The sequence below is a fragment of the Platichthys flesus genome, chromosome 16 (assembly GCF_949316205.1).
Source record: "Platichthys flesus chromosome 16, fPlaFle2.1, whole genome shotgun sequence".
NCBI classification, from domain to species: Eukaryota; Metazoa; Chordata; class Actinopteri; order Pleuronectiformes; family Pleuronectidae; genus Platichthys; species Platichthys flesus.
In genome coordinates this window covers 14096309-14116421 of record NC_084960.1, presented here as the reverse complement: position 1 = coordinate 14116421, position 20113 = coordinate 14096309, and the positions used below count along the sequence as shown (strand labels likewise).

The window sequence follows — 20113 nt, the reverse complement described above, 5'->3', positions numbered from 1 at the left end:
ACAAGTTTATAAACTGCTCAATTTATTTATTTTTGTAAGAGATGTAACAAAAACAACTTAAGTGATTTACATGCAACTTTGTAGAAGGACGCATTATGTGACTGGGAAGAACCCATTACATTTGGATGTAGATCCAGGAATCATTTTCCACTTAATCAATAATTCATAGACCTTGATGGAAAGAAATTAATTTTTATGCGACCGATAGCTATGCGTGTGTGTAATTTGGTAAAGCTTACAGACACGCAGTGAGAGCAATTCAAGTTTAGTTTTTGCTATAAAAAGTTTGAAGAATAAACTTTATTTATTTGAATCCTAATATTGGCAAAGATAACTCAACACTTTTCCCCCACGTCCCGTCCACATTCCCCTAGTGTTGAACACAGGTCTTTGTTATTGTGCCCAAAATGTTCCTGACTGACTCAAAAGATCAAGCAAACATTTCATACCCACCTACCTCAGAGACAAAACCAAGTCTTTTTAGGTTATTAACATCTGTCTCGTTTGATAAGTGCCATCGTTCTTTCTTTTTCCTTTAGTCAGCCACGTGGCCTCAACCTCTCCTGCTGCCTCCACCCATCCCGCCGCCTGTCCATCAGTCACCGCCCACAGAGCATCCCGAACAGACACTGATCACTCAGACCAACAGCAAACCTCCAACTAACACAGATGGAATTGACTCCGCTACACTCCAGCTACACCCTAATTACACCCACACCAGCTTTAAACATCAACAATGGCAAAAACAAAAAAAAAGTACATCTGAAAGTGTCTTTGAGTTACACATTTTATTCAGACATAGATCATTGAAAGATAATTTCATTATCTTTTTTAAAAAAAAGCTTTTGACTTATCTTTTTCTACAAAAACAATCATTTATACATGTAAAAAATAAAAATACAAAGACAAAGAGGAGTCGAAACAAAGATCTGAAGACTTGACAAATTACAGCTGCTCTCCAAAGTAAAGAGAGAAACACTTCCCAAAGCCATGTGTACTTCTGTGGTTTTCATCACTCTAACAACAGATCCCAGGGATCTTACATTGTTATAGACCTTTTAGTATGTTCTGTTGTGTGAGTTTCCGATTCTATGAGAACTCCTTGGCTCCGCAGTACAGTGTAAAGGTAGGATTTACTATTTATCGGCCAGGTTTGCAGTCTCACATGGGGTAGTTCAGCACCACGTCCTGTTTGGCCAGCTCCAACAACATAGGGTCGTCGAAGAACTTGCTGATGCTCACATCTTCGCTGAGACCCTGCAGGACCACAGAATACATTAGTGATGCAAAAAGGCTGATTTACATGCACAATAGAATAAACAATGATCAACAAGCGGACGCAAAGCTCACCTTGCGTCTTCGGGTCTTGATCATGAACTCTCTGGCCAGGTGGGGGGCAGGCTGCGGCTCAAGAGGCCTGATCACAATACCCTTGTCCAGGGGGTCACCGGGTACAATCTGAAAAAAAATACAGGAGTTAAGCAGAGATAAATGAGTGACTGGCATCGGTGAAAATCTTCCCCTTCAAATCACGACGTGCACACATTACACTTTCAGCTTGAACAAGCTGAGGAGACACTTCTAGTTGTGACTGTGACCCTTCGCTAAATATCTGATTATGCTGCCAGTCTCTTCTGTAATTACCGAGTCAGGACTGCGTCCATCAACATGATGGAAAAAGCAATGTGTGAGTGCTGTCACGCTTTTGGTTTGCGACCAAGACAGCATCGATGCAACGTTAGCAGGTTGAGTCGGAAGAAGTTTACAGACTTTTAAAATGACTCAGTAAATCCAATATCTAATGCTGCTTTCAGACAGGCACTGAACTCCAGATATTCTCCCGAGGGGCTGTGTGTGAGAAAGCAAGTGTGCAAGCAAAAGGTTCCGGCACTTCTGAGTGAGCCTGTGTCAAAATACAGCTGGAAATTTGAAATTAAGCCGATCGATGTTGAAGCGCAATTCCTTTTTCTTAAAGAACAGCAACGAAGAAAAAAAAGGAGTCTGTTGGAATCATTCGCAGCTCTTAATGCGACGCAATAGGCAAGGCCTGTGATTGGTCTGGAGCAGGTTAGCTGTTCAGCATAAGTTGCCATGGTGATTAAGCCTGATACGACGTGAACGAGCTTCGTAGGACCGGAAACCCTGAACTAAACCTGAAGACACTCCGATGAACAGGCCCCTGCTGTGTTGAAGACATTCCCGGCCTCAGGGAAGGATACAACAGGAGGACAAGGGGAAATGGTCAATGGAGAGGCTGAAGCCCAATCAACAGATGGAAGAGAGCTGCTTACAACAGCAATGCAACTCTCTAACGTTTGCATGCCAGTACTAGCAGAACATAATCAAACCTATGAGGGAAAGAATACAGCCTCTTTAATAGTTTAATGGGGCAACGCCACAGTTCAGGGCCTTGTAGGTCAAGGGCTTATTTTCCGAGGCACTTGAGTTGATATGTGATAGCAGGAGTCATTTCTGTCAACGTCCAGACCAGAGAAAAATACTCAGAGTTGTGATTGAACCTGGGACTGACTGAAGCTGCCCTTTTGAAAGTAATTTGGGACGAGATGGAGAAGGTGATTGGTTCTGGACCTACTGTTGGGCCACATGGAAATAAATCACTGAATGGGATCGGAAATTAAATGGCCCGATTCGGCCGATTTTAAGCACAAAAACATTTGTCCCAGAGGAAATCCGAGAAACAGATGTGTAAAATTAAGCTAACTCATGATTTGAAATAAATTGAATGTATTCACCCTGATGATATTACAACTAATACATTCTGTGGTTCTGCTAAATCAAAAAAATGTCAATGCTTTTTATTCATTGTGTATCCGCTCTTTGATTAATGTCTGGCTTCTTGTCGAACATGTGCATTTTCACCGCAAGGGGATAAAACAAAGACAGGAGGATAAAACGTTCACGTTTGTACCTATAAAATCCTCATTTTCCTTCCAGCTGAATGAACTGGGGGGGTATTAATCTGCACTGAGTGAAGTTAACTTTTACTGACACAGTTCTGCAGAGTGCAGACACCAACACATGTCAGGCACGACAGCCACATTTGAAACTTAATGACTCAACACTCTGCCGTACTTCACATCAAAAGCGCTTTAGTCAGAATGTCAGACATGTGCACAAAGGTTGTTCACTCTGCTACACAAGTTGCACAGTTTTATGCGAGAGTGACAGACCAGACAAGACACAAAGAAATCCAATTTCCCACCTGAGCAGAGGAGTTTTTCTAAATAAACAAATATGCACCATTGCAATTCGTGAAAGACTAAATTGGATTTGTTTGTTGGAGAACTATGACAAGTTCCTGTGGCGCTGATGGTCACAGTAAGGATGCATGCAGGTGATTATCAACAATATCTGTCCACACAAGCGTTTTAGCTCCGAAAACATTCACTCATACTGGGCTTTTGTGTGCTGGTGCAAACAGGAAGCAGATAGTCTACTCTGCAGTTGGTTGCTTAGTTACAGAAAATACTGAGAACTAAACAAAAGAAACAAACAGGGTGAACAATTGATCACAGGTTTCTATCTTGGGCCGACAACAGAGTGAAACTGTTACTGACAAATTCCCCTTTTACACAAAAGTAGCTGGTGTACACCGTTTTTTAAATGCGGGCAAATGCACACAAACAACTCAGGAGCTCTCTTATATCTCTCATCGCAGCAGGTCTGCGTGGGTAAATCATACCTGCCAGTGGTGGAACACGGAGAGAGCGAAGGCCTGTCCCTGTGTGTGTGTGCGAAGGTCTGTCTCAAAGCCAAAGGAGTCGATGGCTGGGATGAAAGCTTTGATGGTGTAGAGAGGAGACCCTGGAATAGGCGCGTCCTGAGTGACGTGACCCCTGGAAGAGGACAAACACAGGACAGAATAAAAAACTGATCAATTTAAATCAACGATCAAATTCCTGCAGATGAAACGTTACATGGCACGTGCATTGAGAGGGGCTGCAAGAAATGTTTCTTTTCATTATATGTTAATCTGATTATTTTGTCTTGATTCATTGCTTTCAATGAATCATGCAAGGAATCAGAAAAAAAATTCCCAAAATTCATGTTGACATTTGAAAAATTGCCTCATTCATTCCATCGGGCATCCAACATTTTATAATCCTCTTTTTATGATCTCAAGAGACAGGAAATATTTACAGTTAAAAAGCCTCAAGTTGTTTTTGTTCTTAATGAATTCACATAAATAATCAATTTAATAGGTGCTCGATTCTAGAATGAATATCTCAGCCCGGGCTCATACCAACCTTCTTCTCGCCAGCACTGTGTAGACAGCAGAGACACAATCAGCCGGAGCCTGAACCTCCACAAAGTAATAGGGCTCCATCAACCTTGGTGTGGCCTGCAACACAAGGGAGACTGTGCATTAAAGGGACGGCAGGATCATGTAGAAACAAGGGGGGGGGGGTCCAATCTATGGCTAAACCATGAATTTATGACAAGAGACGTCAAAGAGCAGAATGAGTCAAGGGACAAAGCCAAAAATCGTTAAAGAAAAAAAACAATGTTACTGGACTACAATTAAGGAGGAGGCACGTCAGCAAAATCCTGAGCTGTAATCAAGGTAATGGAACCTGAATGAGAGGTGGGGGGGGGGCTGATGGTAGATGAGAGGAAGAATGGACTGTTTGGAGGGAATGAGCTCACCATGAGGAAAGCAGAGTACACCACTCTCCTGGCTGTTGGGATGACCTGGCCTCCTCCTCTGTGGAGAGGCTCCTGGGCGATGACTGCATCCAGGATCTTGAACTTGACGTTCCTGATGGCTGAGGGCGGTGGAGAGAAACAGAGTTATGGTGACACAATACGGATGAGAAAAAAAATACATTTTCTTCCCTATAGCACTGTGCATAATGTTTGTGACGCCAGATGCTCTGGCGAAGAGGGAATTCCAGGACTTACGCTCATCACACAGAGGTCCCTCCCTGGTGCCCCACTGGAAACCCTGGACGATGCTGTCTTTGACCGAGCCCAGCAGCGCCTTGTCCACCTACAGAGGAAAAACAAACATTTTGAGTTAGCAACAGAACAATTTGACTTCAGTCACCTTGTTTAACCTTGATTCAGATTAATACGTGTAAATCAGGGCTTGACAGAGCAACACTGCCATAGTTTGAGCCTTAATCATAAATCTGAGTGGTAGATTTATAGAACAAGATTACTTGAAAAAACTTAAAATGCAACTGTTGCAGCTTAATGTGACATTTCACGGTTCTGAAGGTAAGTACCATACTCATTTTTACACTGAAAATACAATGTGCTAAATGTGCCACCAGGAACTATTATTTAGGACAGTGTGCAAGTTAAGATTAAAACCACTAGACTATAAGAAACAGTGGCTCCGGTCGAAAGGTAAAATTATATTTCCCTCCTTTCTTAACAACTATTGCAATCCCTCCATTCCTTTTCACTGTGCTTTCATTGAGGAGAACATGTGCTCCTTGGGAAAGGAGTCAGCATGGAGCCCCACATTTAGAGTGTGAAAACTACAGCTGTTAATCTATATTATCTCCCTTAAATAAATATAAACCAGACAACTTATGCAGCCCAGTTTAGAAGTGAATCACCTGCCTCCTAAACACATAACTCACCTCAGAAGGCAGCGTGTCGTCTACAAGAATGTTTGGCCCCGTCGTGTCCGGTCCAAAGGCCCAGATAGACCTGGCAGCCAGCAGATCCCAGTCGTACTTTGTCTGGAAAAACTCTCCCAGCTTCTTCCTGCCGTGAGGAAACAGAGCGGCCGTGGATTAAACTGAGGTTTTGCACATTGTGTCAGGCCGGAACATTAAGTAGATTGGTTGATCGGGGGGCACGGGGGTTAATGGAATGGGAGGAGCGGAGCGAAGGTTTAGTTTAATAGCGTGTGAAGTATGTTGCTCCTTTGGCATTGCTACTCCATGCTGGCAGTGCTGGGTCCAGATGGCCTCAAAGACGAGCTGCATACTGACAGGAAGCTGCTCCCGAGCAGAACACATTCACTAACACACACAAACTAACACACTAACACGCACGCTTGTTGAGTCACGGGGACAAGAAAAATTCATGCATGCTTTTAGTGCATGATTCAATTACTGAGAGAACTAATCAATAGTCCTAAGATGGATTTTTATAAGCACCTACTTGTCGAAATGTACAGATGGAGCTTTACTTTGCTTCAATGTACAAATTAAACAGAAGCTCTGCATGTATTTAACATAAGATATGTATCAGTAATGAATACGGCTTTTATATTTATCAGGGTTGGATTCTAAAACTGAGTTCAAACAGACAAAGTGAAGCAGGAATTCATATTTACTCTCAGTCTGAGTGGATTTGCAGTTTTTTGGCACTTTGCTCTACAGCAGTGACAATTTTCCAAACTGTACTTGTCAAGCACATGAAACAAAATTGTATTTTTAATAAAAAAAAGTCCACCAGACTGTGTGACGACAGTGATATCAAAGTGCAGCACATTGTCGTCACTAAAAGTGAAAATTGGGTACATCACGTATTGATTTAAATAGGTTTATTACCTTCAATTCCAATAACTGCACTTTTTATATGACTCTTTCAGCCATGGGCATTTCTATATTACTCTACTTTCTTTAATGACAACATTTACTTAATGGACTAATCATCAGTCTTGCATGTCTGCTCATTTATCGCAGTTAACTGAAGGATAAATTATATATGATCATCTCTAAAATATGAAGAAAGTAATAGGATTGATTATCACTGAAGTGGATAATATCTATAGGCACATCTGACATTTCATCATCTCAATTAATAAAGACGTCATTTAAATTTCAATATGTGCGAGTGTGGTAATATATCTTATATATCATACCTGTTCCACGTGATCTGCACCACTTCGTTCTCTATGTCCTCGGCCAGCCCTTTCTCCAAAGGCTCAGCAATCATGGTGATCTTATTCCTGTCAATCACATCACACAGCTGTCAATCAAATACTCTTGGTTGGGGAGACACTCGGCCAGAGGGAAGGACGGCCTCTGATGCAGAGTCACCAAGTGCCCAAACTTAACCACAACACGAAACACATCATCCAAAGCAGCCGTCTGAACAACAGCATTTGCCAGAAATTAGAAACAAAGCATTGACTTTTGAGTAAAATTAATAAAAGTAAGATTTTTCCAAAATGCACATGTTGTTAAGTGAGCGAATAAAATATTTAAAATATCTCGTTTCATACTCACTTTTTATTTGGCGTTTCAGCAAAGCACTTGAGAGATGATGTCTCCACAACTGTTTCACAGAAGGTCACCACTGGGTCAGCAACCTGTGTATAGAGGAGAGGAAAAGATGGTCACAACAATCTAAGATGAACATTCTATAAAAATAAATTCATATTTGAGATGTTCCAATAGCATTTTCCCAACTCGACACACTGACTTTGGCCTTCAGCTGATAACAAGTACGATCAGATTCCAGTGCATTCAAACAATTACTTAAATACAGCATTTAAAAAGCTGCATGCTACTAGCCATGTATGGAAGGGATGATTTCTAACAGGAAACACTTGGGCCACCACACAAAACTGAAGTCGTGCAAATGGAACATGTGGCCATTTTACTTGTGGGACTTTGCAGCGTGAAATATAGTCAAAATGCTGCCAACTGTGGCTTCTTCTTTTCAGCTCGAAAAACAAGCACAGATGCTGTTTTGTTTTGGGTGAAGAAATTAAAGTAATGTTTCATCGATTTATGTACTCGTGAAGAGGCTTTTTATAATGCTGGTATCGGGAACATTTCTAACACACACATAGAATATTTTATTGACTTCCCGTGGAACTGCTGTGATATATTCTTATGTTAACCACATGGTACTTAAATAAACATTGTTTTGTAATATAATGGGACCATAATAAAAAAATATTACCTTAATGTCAATCTCAGAGTACATCTTGCGCAAGTCGTGCATGACACAATCCAGGTAGAGTTCTCCTGTGCCTAAGATAACATGCTCTCCAGACTCCTCCACCTGAAACACAAACAGGTATGGTTAATAACAATCCCTGCTAGGATAGTTCTAAGTATGACTTCAATCACAGTCTGTGTGTCATTGTGATGGTTTGCATAATATTTCCCTTTCACCTGAATGAGATTGAAATCTTTTTACTGCAGCCTTTTCAAATGTCACTGAAATGAACTACATGAACTTCTGAGCCAGGGCTCATTTGGAAAAACGCTTCAGTTCTGCATCAGAGGAATGAATGACGTACCTTAGTGGTGAGAGATGGATAGCTCTTGTTGACCTTCCTCAGGCCGTCCAACATTTTCGGAAGCTCCGATGGGTTGACGGGCTCCACTGCAATCTTGATAACGGACGCTGTATTAAACTTCAACGGTCTGAAAATCTGAGCCTGGAAGAGAAAGTAAAAAAAAACGGTATAAGCTGCTGCTCATATTCTAGTTCTTAACGTCTCATTGGTTTTTCTCTTTTATGTCTCACGTCTTCGTTGCCTCTGGGCTCTGTGATTGTGGCGGTTTTGACAATTGGCTGATCGCAACCTTCGATGAGGACCCAGTTGCCAGCAGGTACTCGATTCACTTCAATCTGGTATCTAAAATTGAAGAAGCCAAATCAGAAAACAATTCAAACAATTGTTGATTCCTGTCTCTACAAATTTACTGAAGCAAAACTCTGGATGGTACCTAGCGACATTGATCCACAGACGACCCACGGTGCAGATTTGGGAATCCTCCTCATCCTCAAGGGTGTAGTTCTCTCCTAAAACCTTAAGGGGCTGTCCTGCATGAATGGTCCCGCTCAGCACCCTTCCAAACGCATGAAACTGGACCCCATCCTCGGTGCTGTACATCTTAGTGGTGTGGCACATCAAAGGACCCTGACGCAGAGAGACGAGCGAGGGATCACAGAAAGAGAGAGAAATTAGGACGCTGGAATGTAGCATTTCAACCTTAAACATAAGATGGCTCCGGCAAAAGGAACTTGGAATCTATCAACAGGAACTTGGACAACTTTGATCATTGTCCTGCTCGGTCTTAACTTGGATTATTTCAAACAGAGTCAAATATCCTGTTGCCTTCACAACCAGCTCAAAAGACAACATTGACTTCCACTGGAAACAGACTGCAGGCATCATCAGATAACCAAGGTTAACAGGAGACTGTGCCTTCGTTGTTATACTCACTTCAGGGTCACACTCCACCATCGACTCCCCCAGGTCTGAGTCCAGACCTCCTGCATAGGTGTGCTCTATCTTGCTCCGGGCGCCCTCTTGTGGCGAGGGGATGTGATGCACACACATGTCCACAAAGCCTGGAGGGAGGACGTTCATGGTCAATTTGAAATTGATTCATCACGTTTACTGAAGCATGACCATTTATCCCCAGATTAAAATTACACTTATGAGCAGAAAAGTGAGACAGATTCAGATCTTATGTAAGTGCATGCACTTCTATCATGGTTACTTCATTTATATAGAAAAAGATTAACTCTGTCACCGCACTCTGAAGTGTTAATGCAATTAAAAGAGTTTGATTGTAAATTTAAAAAAAGCTTATTCTCCATTAATTAGTTGTTATATTATATGTAATGAGAGCTGGAGCTTTAGGGCCATTTGTCCAAATTTCATAAACTATCAAAGGAATGAGCACAAAGCAATTAGAGAATCAAATGTGTAAAATTGGGAATCAGTACAGTCTTTGACAATGCCATGTTTTTCTTATTTGATAATTGATAAATCAGCGGAAATAAAGGAAACAGTTTCTAAAACTTTGGGGATGTGATTGAATGTTTCAAATGTCACAAATCAAGAAGCAGAGCCCTGAATATTGGCCATCAAAACTAAGACGGAAAACAAACACATAAGACAATACCAGTGAATTCCCCAAAGAAGCGGTTGCAGACGAGCCTCAGCAGGGGTTTGATGTTCAGCTTCAGTTCCTCTTTAGTCAGGTGGATCCCCAGCTCATCCAGAACTCGAGGGAGAGAAGTGTCTACATCCCCAACCACCTGAGCACAAAGAGGATTCAGGTGAGGATAAGACAACTTAGTCTGAGCCTGATGGGGCCCAAAGGTGTTGAGGTAGCGGTTGCTGCCAGTTTGAAAATTGTCTAACCTGTGAAAGAATCTTGTAGAGGGGCTCCAGCACGAACTCCACAAAGCTGCGCTGGGCGTTACTGCTGGGAGCCTTCTTTGTGAATTTGCGACTGAAAAGAAACAAAAACTAAATTCACTGCAGAGAAAAGATGTGTTGGATGAGGAGGATGAAGACACTGTCTCAGCATCTGCTGCATCATAATAAAAATAAGTAACTTACGTTTTGGGATTGAAGTAAATGTCGCCCCAGAGCCTCTTGGCAAACTCATTATAGTTGATGTCCCCTTTAATACACATAAAGCAAATGAATACCACACTAATTATATTTGAGATAAGGAGGATGTGAAAGGTGTTGGTTCGTGCTTATGGGCTGGAGAGTCTGCTCACCGTAGGTGTCTGAGTAGATCTTTGCAAAGGAGCCCAGGGTGAAGCAGACACTGTACTGAGAGCTGGCGAAGCATACATTTCCAAGGAGAGGCGACACCACCAGGTTCTCGTCGGTGGAGTACGTGCTAAAAGGCAAGAAACATGACCCAACACAGACACCAAGGGTTAGGTCTTTCTGATTTTGACAGAATGAACAATAAGAACTTGTTCAGATCTGGACATAACAGCCAATCTGATTGGTCGGATCACAGGTGGTCAGCGATGGCCGATTTTAACATACCAAAGTGCAAACTGAGATCACAAAAGTCACATGAAGAGGCTGTCTGAGACTCATGTGGCCAAATTCTTTTTGCTGTGTCAACACAAATGTGTCCTCGGCCCATATGAAGGAATGCCTACTCAGCGGATATCCTCTAACTGACTACATGTCCACAGGGGCGGACTGGGGGAAAAAAGTGGCCCGGGAGTTTCTGTCAGACCGGCCCACTCAATACACGGCGCGCGGCCCACTAAGTAGCCGCGTTGCCCACTCAATGGATCGCGCGTATCGAACAGTCAGTGGCCTTCTGGGAAAAATACCCATACACTTAACATTATTTTGGATGATTACAAAGAAATTACATCATATATGTATGTTTGTTTTTTAATAACATTTGGATCCACCAATTTGCCTGGATGGACACATGCCTGGCTCTTATCTTGGCTCTCATGCCCCTGGCTGCTGCTTCCAGCAGCTGAATCATCAATCTAGATAACATATTAACATTTTGTTTAATATGTTGTGAAATGCATGCTATACTTGGCCAAGTCAACGCCTCTACATAACATATTAACAATCTAGATAACATATAAACATTATTTATAATTTTAGATTTTAGCATAACAAACTAGCTGGTTAACTTATTTGTCACAGGTTAATAGAAATTATAAGATTGTCCTATTTACAACTACCACCATGGATAGCTTGCTCATCAATTGTAAGCCAGTGACTACGGCTAACATGTTAAAATAGATAATCTAGATGTTGACAACAACACCAGCTTGCTTATTTTACCAGATCATAACGGTCTATGGGGTTAGGGTTATCTTACCTTTTCACTGTCACCAGTCGGTGGTTTTCCAAAGAAATTTGATATTTTTAAATGTTTTGAGGCACCTTTCTCCAGACATTTTTTCTTTTTATCTCTTAGCTTTTCAGCTCCACCTTTTCGTTTTGGTGCCGACGGCATGCTCTCGCACTCTCCAAAACAACGAAGGCAACGAAGAGCTGGGCCTCATGGGTTGTGCGCATGCGTATAACTGGGTGCCGCGTTGCGTGTATGTATGCAAATCCAAATTCTCTACACTTCGGCTGTGTAAGAACCAATTTAGAGGTGTTTATTAATAAGGTGGAGATCTTTTCTTACTTTGGACTTCCGAAGTCTGTAAAACACATATTAAAAGACACTTAAAAAAAAATCGAAAAATAGTCACCATGAGTGTGAAGACCGATTGCGAGTAGCAGTATAAAAGCAGTCAGTGCGAATAGATAGGTATAGCTCTTGGAGAAAATTACGCTTGTGCCGCTGTTTCAACCATTGTAGGGCTGATGCGATGATGGGCGTGGGCCGGTACATCATAGTGATGGGCCGTTGGATTTATATTTTCGGCCATCGGCCCACCGGGGATGTCCCCGGTATTCCCGATGGCCAGTCCGCCCCTGCATGTCCACATTGAACCAAAAATATTTGTATTCTTCTCTGTGCCCATATGTAATGATTGATTCTCTTAAATGTTACAATTTTCCTTAGAGCAAAGCTGCTAGAGATTCATTCAACACCTTCTGATTCCTCTCTCTTCCAGACTCGTGCAAGCAGAGTTACGACACAACTGGCTAAAAACAACATTATTTGGTCTTTCTGAAAGAGTGGGGGAAAAAGATATGATCACAAGTGTTCACGTCACCTTTTTAATAATAATAGTAATGTAGAGCTGTCCACCTGTGATCAGATATCTCAGGGCAGATGTTAATACTGTTTGAACATGGCCCAAAAATCTTTGTGTTTTGGATTTAATGGTTAATCTTATTCCAATTTAGAAGAAATCTTGTTATTCCTGTTTTTATGAATCAACTACATTCAGCATCAGATTTTCCACTTCTAATGCAGCCTTAGAAATTAGTGAAAGTAGAAAAAAAAACTCACTTCCTTATGCTGCACACAAAAAAGATCTGTTCTGTAAAATAAGTTGTTCTCTCCTCTATGCTCATTGCTTCTGCTGATATTAAAGCACATTGTAAGTGCGACGGGTTTCCTTTATTACCTGAGCAAACCATTGACTTCATCGACAATGTGGCGCAGTTTATAATAAGCATCTGTGGGCGGCAGTTTGAGTTCCCCAATGAGCCGGTCCACCTTGTTGATGCAGATGGTGATGGCCATGCGCTCCTGAACTGCATGTTTGATAAGTCGCTCTGTGTTCAGCATCACCTGAGCAGAGATACACAGAGGTTGAGGTTATATGGAGGGCAGAGCAAATCTACTTGTGTCAAGAGAAAGCGCAGGAATGGAAGAATCAAAAAGGGGGGGGGGGGGCTGGGGCACTCACTCCTTCTGCTGCATCTATGAAGAGGACAATGCCGTCGGAGAGCCGGATGCTCGCTGTGACCTCGTCAGAGAAGTTCACGTGGCCTTTGAGAAGAGCACATTTTACATCATTTTCAAATTACAGTTTTATGTTATTCTTTTGACCAAGCCGTTCAAACACTTATTCATCAAGAAAAGCATTAATAATATTATAATACCTGGTGTATCCATGATGTTAAAGAGGTAAGATTTGCCTCTGGAGTCTGGCAGGACCATTGTGACAGGGGTACTCTTGATACCGACTCCTCTCTATTGAAAAAGCGTTGCAGGAAACGAAACAAATCTATTATTTTTAAGTTATTTAAAATAATAATGCTGCAATTTTTAAAAGGCTAAGTCATATAGTCAATTTAAAACATCCCTCTGTCCAGAATCATATTTACATCACAGTTGAAACCAATCTCTTACCTCCTGTTCTGTAAAGAGGATGTCAGTGTATCGGAGCTAGAAATGTTTAAAAAAATAACAGGTTAGATCCTGGAGTCATATACAGAACGAATATGTTATAAAAAGCAAATTCTATTATCAAACATGTGTAAATAACACTCACATCCATGTCGTATCTCTTCCTGATTTCTGGATGCGTCTGTTCAATTAGGCAGTCGACAAAACACGTCTGGAGAGAATTAAAAAATCCATTAGCTCTCCATGAGTCACAGTTGAACAAGTATCCTCTTTGGCAAACTGCTGTAGATGCCCAGATAAAAGAGACTCTGGGCAGTGAGACTGGCTCTAACCTTGCCATGGTGCAGGTGACCACAAAGGGTGACATTACGGATTAGCTCAGGACCATCCATCAGATCTGCGAGGAATCTGTCAAAAGAGACAAAAGGGAATCACAGTTTGAAACGACACACAGCTAATATCTAAACAACATTCACCAAAAAATGTATCATTTTGCACAGATATTGCTGTTCAAATTTGGAAACATTTCCTTATGAGCCGGGAACCACTACTCACTCCATGTCATAAACAGTGGCAGGCAGCTCTTGCTCCATCAGGGTGAACCTCTTGTTCCTCACAGGCTTGATGATGGGCTCTGGAAAGAATAGAGAGAAAAAATTATACTTTAGCTTCTTCCACTTCACTTTAAAATCCCAATCATGTCCAATACAATTGAGCAATTACAGGTTATACTTTTGTTTAATTCTAACCTGTAAGAGGTTGTGTATCTTCCTCCTGGACGATAGTTTCCACTTCGGGACCGTAAACCTCCTCCGCTGTAGGATAGTACTTCTTGTCCTCATGCAGAACCACCTCCATGCCCGGGACTTCTTCATCAGCATCAGCGGGTTCGTCGTCATCATCCTCATCGGCCTGCACAAGTAAAGTGTTATTACCGTTAAGCACACACTGCGCACACTAACTTCAGGCCCCATGTTGCGATATCCATCAACACTGGATTTAAGAAGAGTACCTCATCAACATCTCGGTCCTCTGCATCGATATCATCCTCTTCATCATCAGAGTCCAGCTCTGGACCGATGTAGTTTCCGAACTCATCATACAGATCTGCCTCCATCTTGCAGAGACCTGAGAGAGACATTCAGCGTTAATGACTTTAAACAAATCTAGTTAATGCAGATCATGTATTTTCTGTGCCCTAGGAACAGATTGCATCCAACTATTTCACCGTTAGCATATTAGCTGTTATATTATAATATCACACCAAACGTGTCGATTGTGGATTAAACCAAAGATGTGACAAGTTGCAGAACAAGCCCATTTTTAAAAACAGCTTCTGTCATATTTGTGTGGTTTTGAAAATAAAATGTTGCCATGTAAAGTAAAGCTACATTACCACCAAAGCTAGCGCTAACTTCTTTGGCAAAATACGCACCACCGATTATTTAGTTTTAAATGAGCTTCCCGCCGCCAGAAAAGTTCAACTTAACTTTGAACTTTTGAAATAGACCATAACCTGCTCTCGTGCTTTGTTTTGAACCATGTCAATTGTTAGCCTAAAACTAGCATGCTAACCCGCTAACAAGCAAAGAAATGAATGACCCGTGGCCGACGTTTCAGTTACGTTGATGTTGTTACGCGAACTCACGCTACTGAGCTATGACTCGAATCCTTTAATATGTACTCACCTGGATTCTCTTAGAACGGAGTCGGTAAATATGATTCTTAACCAGATAAAAGCTGGAGACGTTTTCAGAAGATAAATAATTTCCCAAATGCCGCCATGCGTATGGGTAAACTACTTCCGGCTTTCTTTTTCTACTGAGCAGATGGCAAGAACCATTCAGAGTTAAAACTCGGTAGCATCCCTACTGGCTGACAGAGACGTCACATCTAATCCGTGGGCAGAAAAGCCCGTTTGGTTGATTTTAGAAGAACATGGCACATAACTCACGAGGTTTTCTTCAAATCGCAACGCTTGGTTACATTTTATCTAAATAAAAATAAGAATAAATAAATAATAACAAACAGTTATTGTAGTGTGTTCCATCGGTTGGGCACCCTGCTAAGTGCAATTTCCTGTTTGCCTTCTAATGACATTAATCATTGTAAATAGAGAAAAACCAAACATCGACAAACCTCAAATATTGTTTGTTTATTTTCTGTTTATTCTGAGACTATTACAGTAGATCTATGAAAATGGACCGAGGTTCAGTTACGTACTATGACCACCAGATGACACTAAACACTCATGGACACTAGAAATTAGTTGAAAGGACAATGTTCTCAACCCTGAGGGAAATACAATCTATGACGATTATGGAGTTATATAAATCAATGTGATAATATAAAATACAAGATTTATTGAACTATATCATGAGTTTGTCAATCGAAAGTTTTGTGTGAAAAAGAAGAATTAAAAACCCTTAAAGTGTGAATCCCTATAATCCAATGATCTTGTAAAAGATGTGTATCAAGGATTTGCAAATGTGCCTAAAAAGTTGCTCATTTTAGAGTGTGATACAGAAAAAGGCCAAGATTTTGCGCAGGAGGTGCGCAGTCCGCTTCTGCGCAGGATGTAAACAAAATACAAAAATTGAAATTAAATTAAAAACCCTAAAAAAATGTATAATAACAAAATCTAATTCATTGGCCTGAAAAAATAACCAGGATTGCTCAACCCTCTGAAAGTACAAACTATAAATACAATTTATAAAATTTTTAGGACTGCAAAGCAGCACTGAAATTATAATTATTACAATTTCAATAGGGCCTCACTGTCTGTCAGTGCGTCTCAGTGCCTGTCAGTGCTCTGGCCCTAATATTTAGACAATCAATTGGGATAGTATACGTCTTTCAAACCTTTAATGCATCGGTTTATTTATAAAAATCTGTTTTAATGGCTTTGGGACTGATGGTGTATGAAGAGTGGAAAGTCCTTAATAGTTGTGATATTCATTCTAACTGTGGGGTCTTTATCATGGGGCCTCTCTATGGCAGGAGTGCTATTTATGTGATGGTTATGAATGGTTCATTGTTGTGAGGGTGGATGATAAGACCAGACAAAGGCAGGGTTTCAGTTGATGGCTTTATTCCTGCTGGTGTTAATATATTTATAGACAGTGCCTATACACAACAAAGACACAACAGACTGATAAACAATATAACAAAACCAACATACATACATACATTTGTAAAATAAGACGTACAGTATATTTCATGACAAACATGTAGATACAAAACGTCTTGCTTAGTCACCTTGCAGAGCTATTGGAATGCCCATAAAACAATGTTACTGTGATTTCACTTATTGACACTATAATTTAATATTTCATCTTAAAAAAGTGCAGTTTGTTTGAAAATACACTTATAATAGCATTTCAAAGGCGACCAGTCACTTGGTTGTGGTGTAGGCCAATGGTGACGTTTTAAATAATGTTAAGGTGATAAATGTATCCCTTAAATCTGTAAAGAATACCCATTGCATGGTATTTATTATGCACTTGCACCCATATACTTTAAAGCGATATAGCTCTAAATAGTGTTTAAAGCACAAAGCATTGGGTATGCTATTGATTTACAGTGGCAGGCTTTTAGAATCATTAACCAGCTGATGGTAAACTGAGGGACCTCTGGACCACAACGGGAGACGCTGTGTCCTGTGCAGGCTGGACTCCAGATATACAGTTTATTTTTACACATCCTCGCATGTTTATATTGCCTTATACACGTTGGTTCCTGTTACTGTGTTTACCTGAGAAAATGACTAAAAGTCTAAACTGGCCCTAGATCTGTTCCTCTGTGAGCCTCTCTACTCTGCCACCAGCTTCCTCAGCCGCTGCACCACATCCTCCCCGCTGGCCCACGGCACTGTGACCGCCTTGAACTCCCCGGGCATGGACTCGTGGGTCTCCGTGATCAGCCGGTGCATGGGGAAGTCCCGGCGCGGGAAGACCACGTCCCGGGGCCCGAGGGCGAGCGCAGGGCAGAAGTCGTTGGCCCCGTCCCCCACGTAGAAAACCCTCTGGTAGGGGCGGCCCCTCTCCTGCGTCCTGCGGGCCACATACTCCCGGACCACCACCTGCTTGCACATGTTGTCGGGGCACCGCAGGCAGTCGTGGGAGTGGAACGGTCTCATCACCAGCCGGCCGTCCTTGTTGAAGGTGGCCGGGTTGGTGAAGATCCGATGGAAGAGCTGACGCGCCCCGGTACGCCGCAGCCACGACTCGATGAAGAAGCTGTTTGCGTCGGAAAGCAGCACCACCTCGAAGTCCTGAGGGGGCCGGGCGCGCAGGAACTGGAAGAGGGTGGGCATGCCCGGGGTGGACGGGATCTTCTCCATGACGCTGCGCATGTCGCTCTCGGTGACGCCTTGCTCCGCCAGGTAGGCCAGGACGCGCTGCATGTACTCGTTGTAGCGACCGGGCTGGTAGGTGTCCTTCAGCCAGCCCGGGAGGTGTTGACCCGGGGCGGCCTGCACCACCATGTCGTCGCTGGTCTCATCCACGATGGTCTCGTCAAAGTCAAAGAAGATGAGGAAGCGCTTGTCGTTGGGGAAGTGCGCCGAGGATGAGGCCATGGTCTCCGTGCGTCTGGGCCCGCGGGCTTCCTCCTCTCCTGGAGGATGGGGTGGGACAACACAGCAGTTGAAGACTGAATCCCTCATGATTGACTATGCCACACCTCTTACAGTTGCCAAGTGGCATCAAATCCCACTCTCCTGCATCCCACTCCGGGCAGGCCTACTGTAGGGTGGAGGCTAAGGTGGAGGATGGAGTGAACAGAACCAATAGCAGATTTAATATATAGGAACATACATAAAGGAATAAATGTGAAGTTTTATAAAAAGGGAGCAGAGCAGCCAACCAGCAGCATGTCAGCCCAGAGGAGGCAGCATCCTCCAACGCATGGATCTCTGAGGAAATGTGTCTATGAAGGTAAAGGGTGAGGAAGAAGAGGAGGAGGAGGAAGCTGCTCGAGCTGGAGAGAAACTAAGAATTAAATATGATTACGCCCAGACCAGACTGAATTGGCAGACTGGGTGTGTTCATGCTCCAGCAAGCAAGCAGACTATAGAACTATATATCACACGAACAAACAACACAGTGTTAGCCTGCTGCCTGTGGTGCTGTACCTGTTTGAGACCTGGTTGATGTCAGCTGACCTCCCGTGTAGATATGATCCAATCAATGGTGGCTGTATTTCCCTGTATGAGAAAAAAAACACACACACACACACACGCGCAAACCCGCACACAATGAGTTGCATGGCAAAGCATCAACCTGTAAAAAAGACCACACCTGCAGAACAAATAGTAGCTTTACGTTCTTTTAGAATAAATACATTTATCCTTCAATATGTATAGCTTATACCCATTATAAATAGAATACCAGCGTGTCACGCACAATTTAAATTTAATTTAACAATATAAAATAGGCTACCCTTACTGTACATTACATTAAATATATTGAAAATGGAATACTAGGCTGTCAAACCCACCTCTCTTGATCTAACATTCCTAGATAAACGCAGACTCTGGAGCGACCGTTTTTTTTTCTATTATCTATTTACTGCAAAACGAACCTACTTCCTCACAGCATCAGCGCCTGGTAGACAAATGCACGCGGAGCTCTGACGCTTCTGGCTTTCTCACAAACAGGCTGAATGTGCATCCCCGGTGCTGGATCCGGTCCACGGTGTCGGTCTGGTCCGATCCGGTCCCTCAGAGTCCAGACAGAGTCCCGCCGCTCGGCAGAGGGGACGCGCACTTTTATTGTGACAGCCCACACCGCCCGAGGCCGCTGGGCGTGACCGCGCCCACGAGCCCGCCCATTTAATAGCAGCCTGCCGCGCGCGTTCACGACACTTTCAAGAGCTTTGTGGAAGGAACAAAAAACGAGTACATCTTGTTACCTTCTGTTTCCAGAGATGTGTATATATGTTTGTCAATTACTGACACAGAGAGGTATCTGTTCGTCGTTTAGGCCGCTCACGCACTTTCCTTATGTGGATCATTTGTTCATGGGAGAGAATTTATATTTCTGGTGGTCACAGCTCCAAGAAAAAGACCAAGGTCAAATCCGCAAAATCTGGAAACCGCAAAAAGGCAGTTTGGATCCTTGTGTCCGGGAAAAACCGCAGATACAAGCAGACAGTTCAATATGTGACCAACTGGTGGGATACTGCTCAGCTGGTGACAGACTATTTAAGTGTATTATAGTCCTATGAGCTAAACAACTAAAAAGGGTCAAAGGGACTATGAGAAAGTGGAAAAATCCCAAATCTGCACTGAAGCTGCGACCTCTGACCTCTGCTGTAAGGGAGATCAAGGAAGTAGGATAAAGCTGTATTGACATTTGAGCAGCAGAATCATTGTTTTTCTGCTTTTCCAATATCACACTGACCTTTTTATTACGAGCTCACCTCATTAGAACAACAACACCAAGAAAACTTTAGTTTAACTTAACAAACTCAACAGCATTGTTAATGGTTAATCATCTATGTAAATTCCAAGGAATAAGGATAAAGCATTCAATCAATAAAGTTAATTACATCAGTAGCCTACATAATTTAAAATCTAGAAAAAGGTGCATTTCTATTTATTAATCATAGAG

General features: G+C 42.3%; 2 protein-coding genes across 5 annotated transcripts; both read right to left on the bottom strand.

The window, feature by feature from the left end:
- Positions 1-769: 769 nt before the first annotated feature.
- On the bottom strand, positions 770-15302 carry eftud2 (elongation factor Tu GTP binding domain containing 2). The gene is made up of 28 exons (XM_062408393.1): positions 15188-15302; positions 14512-14627; positions 14249-14411; positions 14055-14133; positions 13832-13907; positions 13645-13710; positions 13503-13538; positions 13253-13343; positions 13057-13139; positions 12772-12938; positions 10471-10595; positions 10304-10367; positions 10103-10193; positions 9861-9996; positions 9173-9300; positions 8673-8866; positions 8470-8581; positions 8240-8380; positions 7897-7998; positions 7215-7297; positions 6848-6934; positions 5613-5739; positions 4924-5011; positions 4669-4787; positions 4269-4363; positions 3704-3857; positions 1351-1458; positions 770-1257 (listed from the first exon to the last, which is right to left on the bottom strand). The coding sequence occupies exons 2-28, from the start codon at positions 14614-14616 to the stop codon at positions 1162-1164; spliced, it is 2916 nt and encodes a 971-aa protein (XP_062264377.1). The 5' UTR covers positions 14617-14627; positions 15188-15302; the 3' UTR covers positions 770-1161.
- A 1261-nt stretch (positions 15303-16563) lies between these two features.
- Positions 16564-19288, bottom strand: phospho1 (phosphoethanolamine/phosphocholine phosphatase 1). 4 transcript variants are annotated; one of them, XM_062407497.1, is made up of 3 exons: positions 19083-19288; positions 18634-18705; positions 16564-18258 (listed from the first exon to the last, which is right to left on the bottom strand). In XM_062407497.1, the coding sequence occupies exon 3, from the start codon at positions 18163-18165 to the stop codon at positions 17311-17313; it is 855 nt and encodes a 284-aa protein (XP_062263481.1). In that variant the 5' UTR covers positions 18166-18258; positions 18634-18705; positions 19083-19288; the 3' UTR covers positions 16564-17310. The 4 variants fall into 4 exon arrangements, with proteins under 4 accessions (XP_062263481.1, XP_062263483.1, XP_062263482.1 ...); XM_062407499.1 differs by having other exon boundaries at positions 16564-18116; XM_062407498.1 differs by having other exon boundaries at positions 19087-19288.
- Positions 19289-20113: the final 825 nt, after the last annotated feature.

Bases quoted from the DNA above. Each gene is read 5' to 3' on its own strand.
- eftud2 (XM_062408393.1), bottom strand. From the start codon at position 14,616: ATGGAGGCAGATCTGTATGATGAGTTCGGAAACTACATCGGTCCAGAG. The intron at 9,301-9,860 runs GTATTGTCTTAT...TCCTCCCTCCAG, and splicing joins CTTCTTTGGGGAATTCACTG to GCTTTGTGGACATGTGTGTG. The intron at 6,935-7,214 runs GTGAGTATGAAA...TGTGATTGACAG, and splicing joins GCTGAAACGCCAAATAAAAA to GAATAAGATCACCATGATTG.
- phospho1 (XM_062407497.1), bottom strand. From the start codon at position 18,165: ATGAGGGATTCAGTCTTCAACTGCTGTGTTGTCCCACCCCATCCTCCA.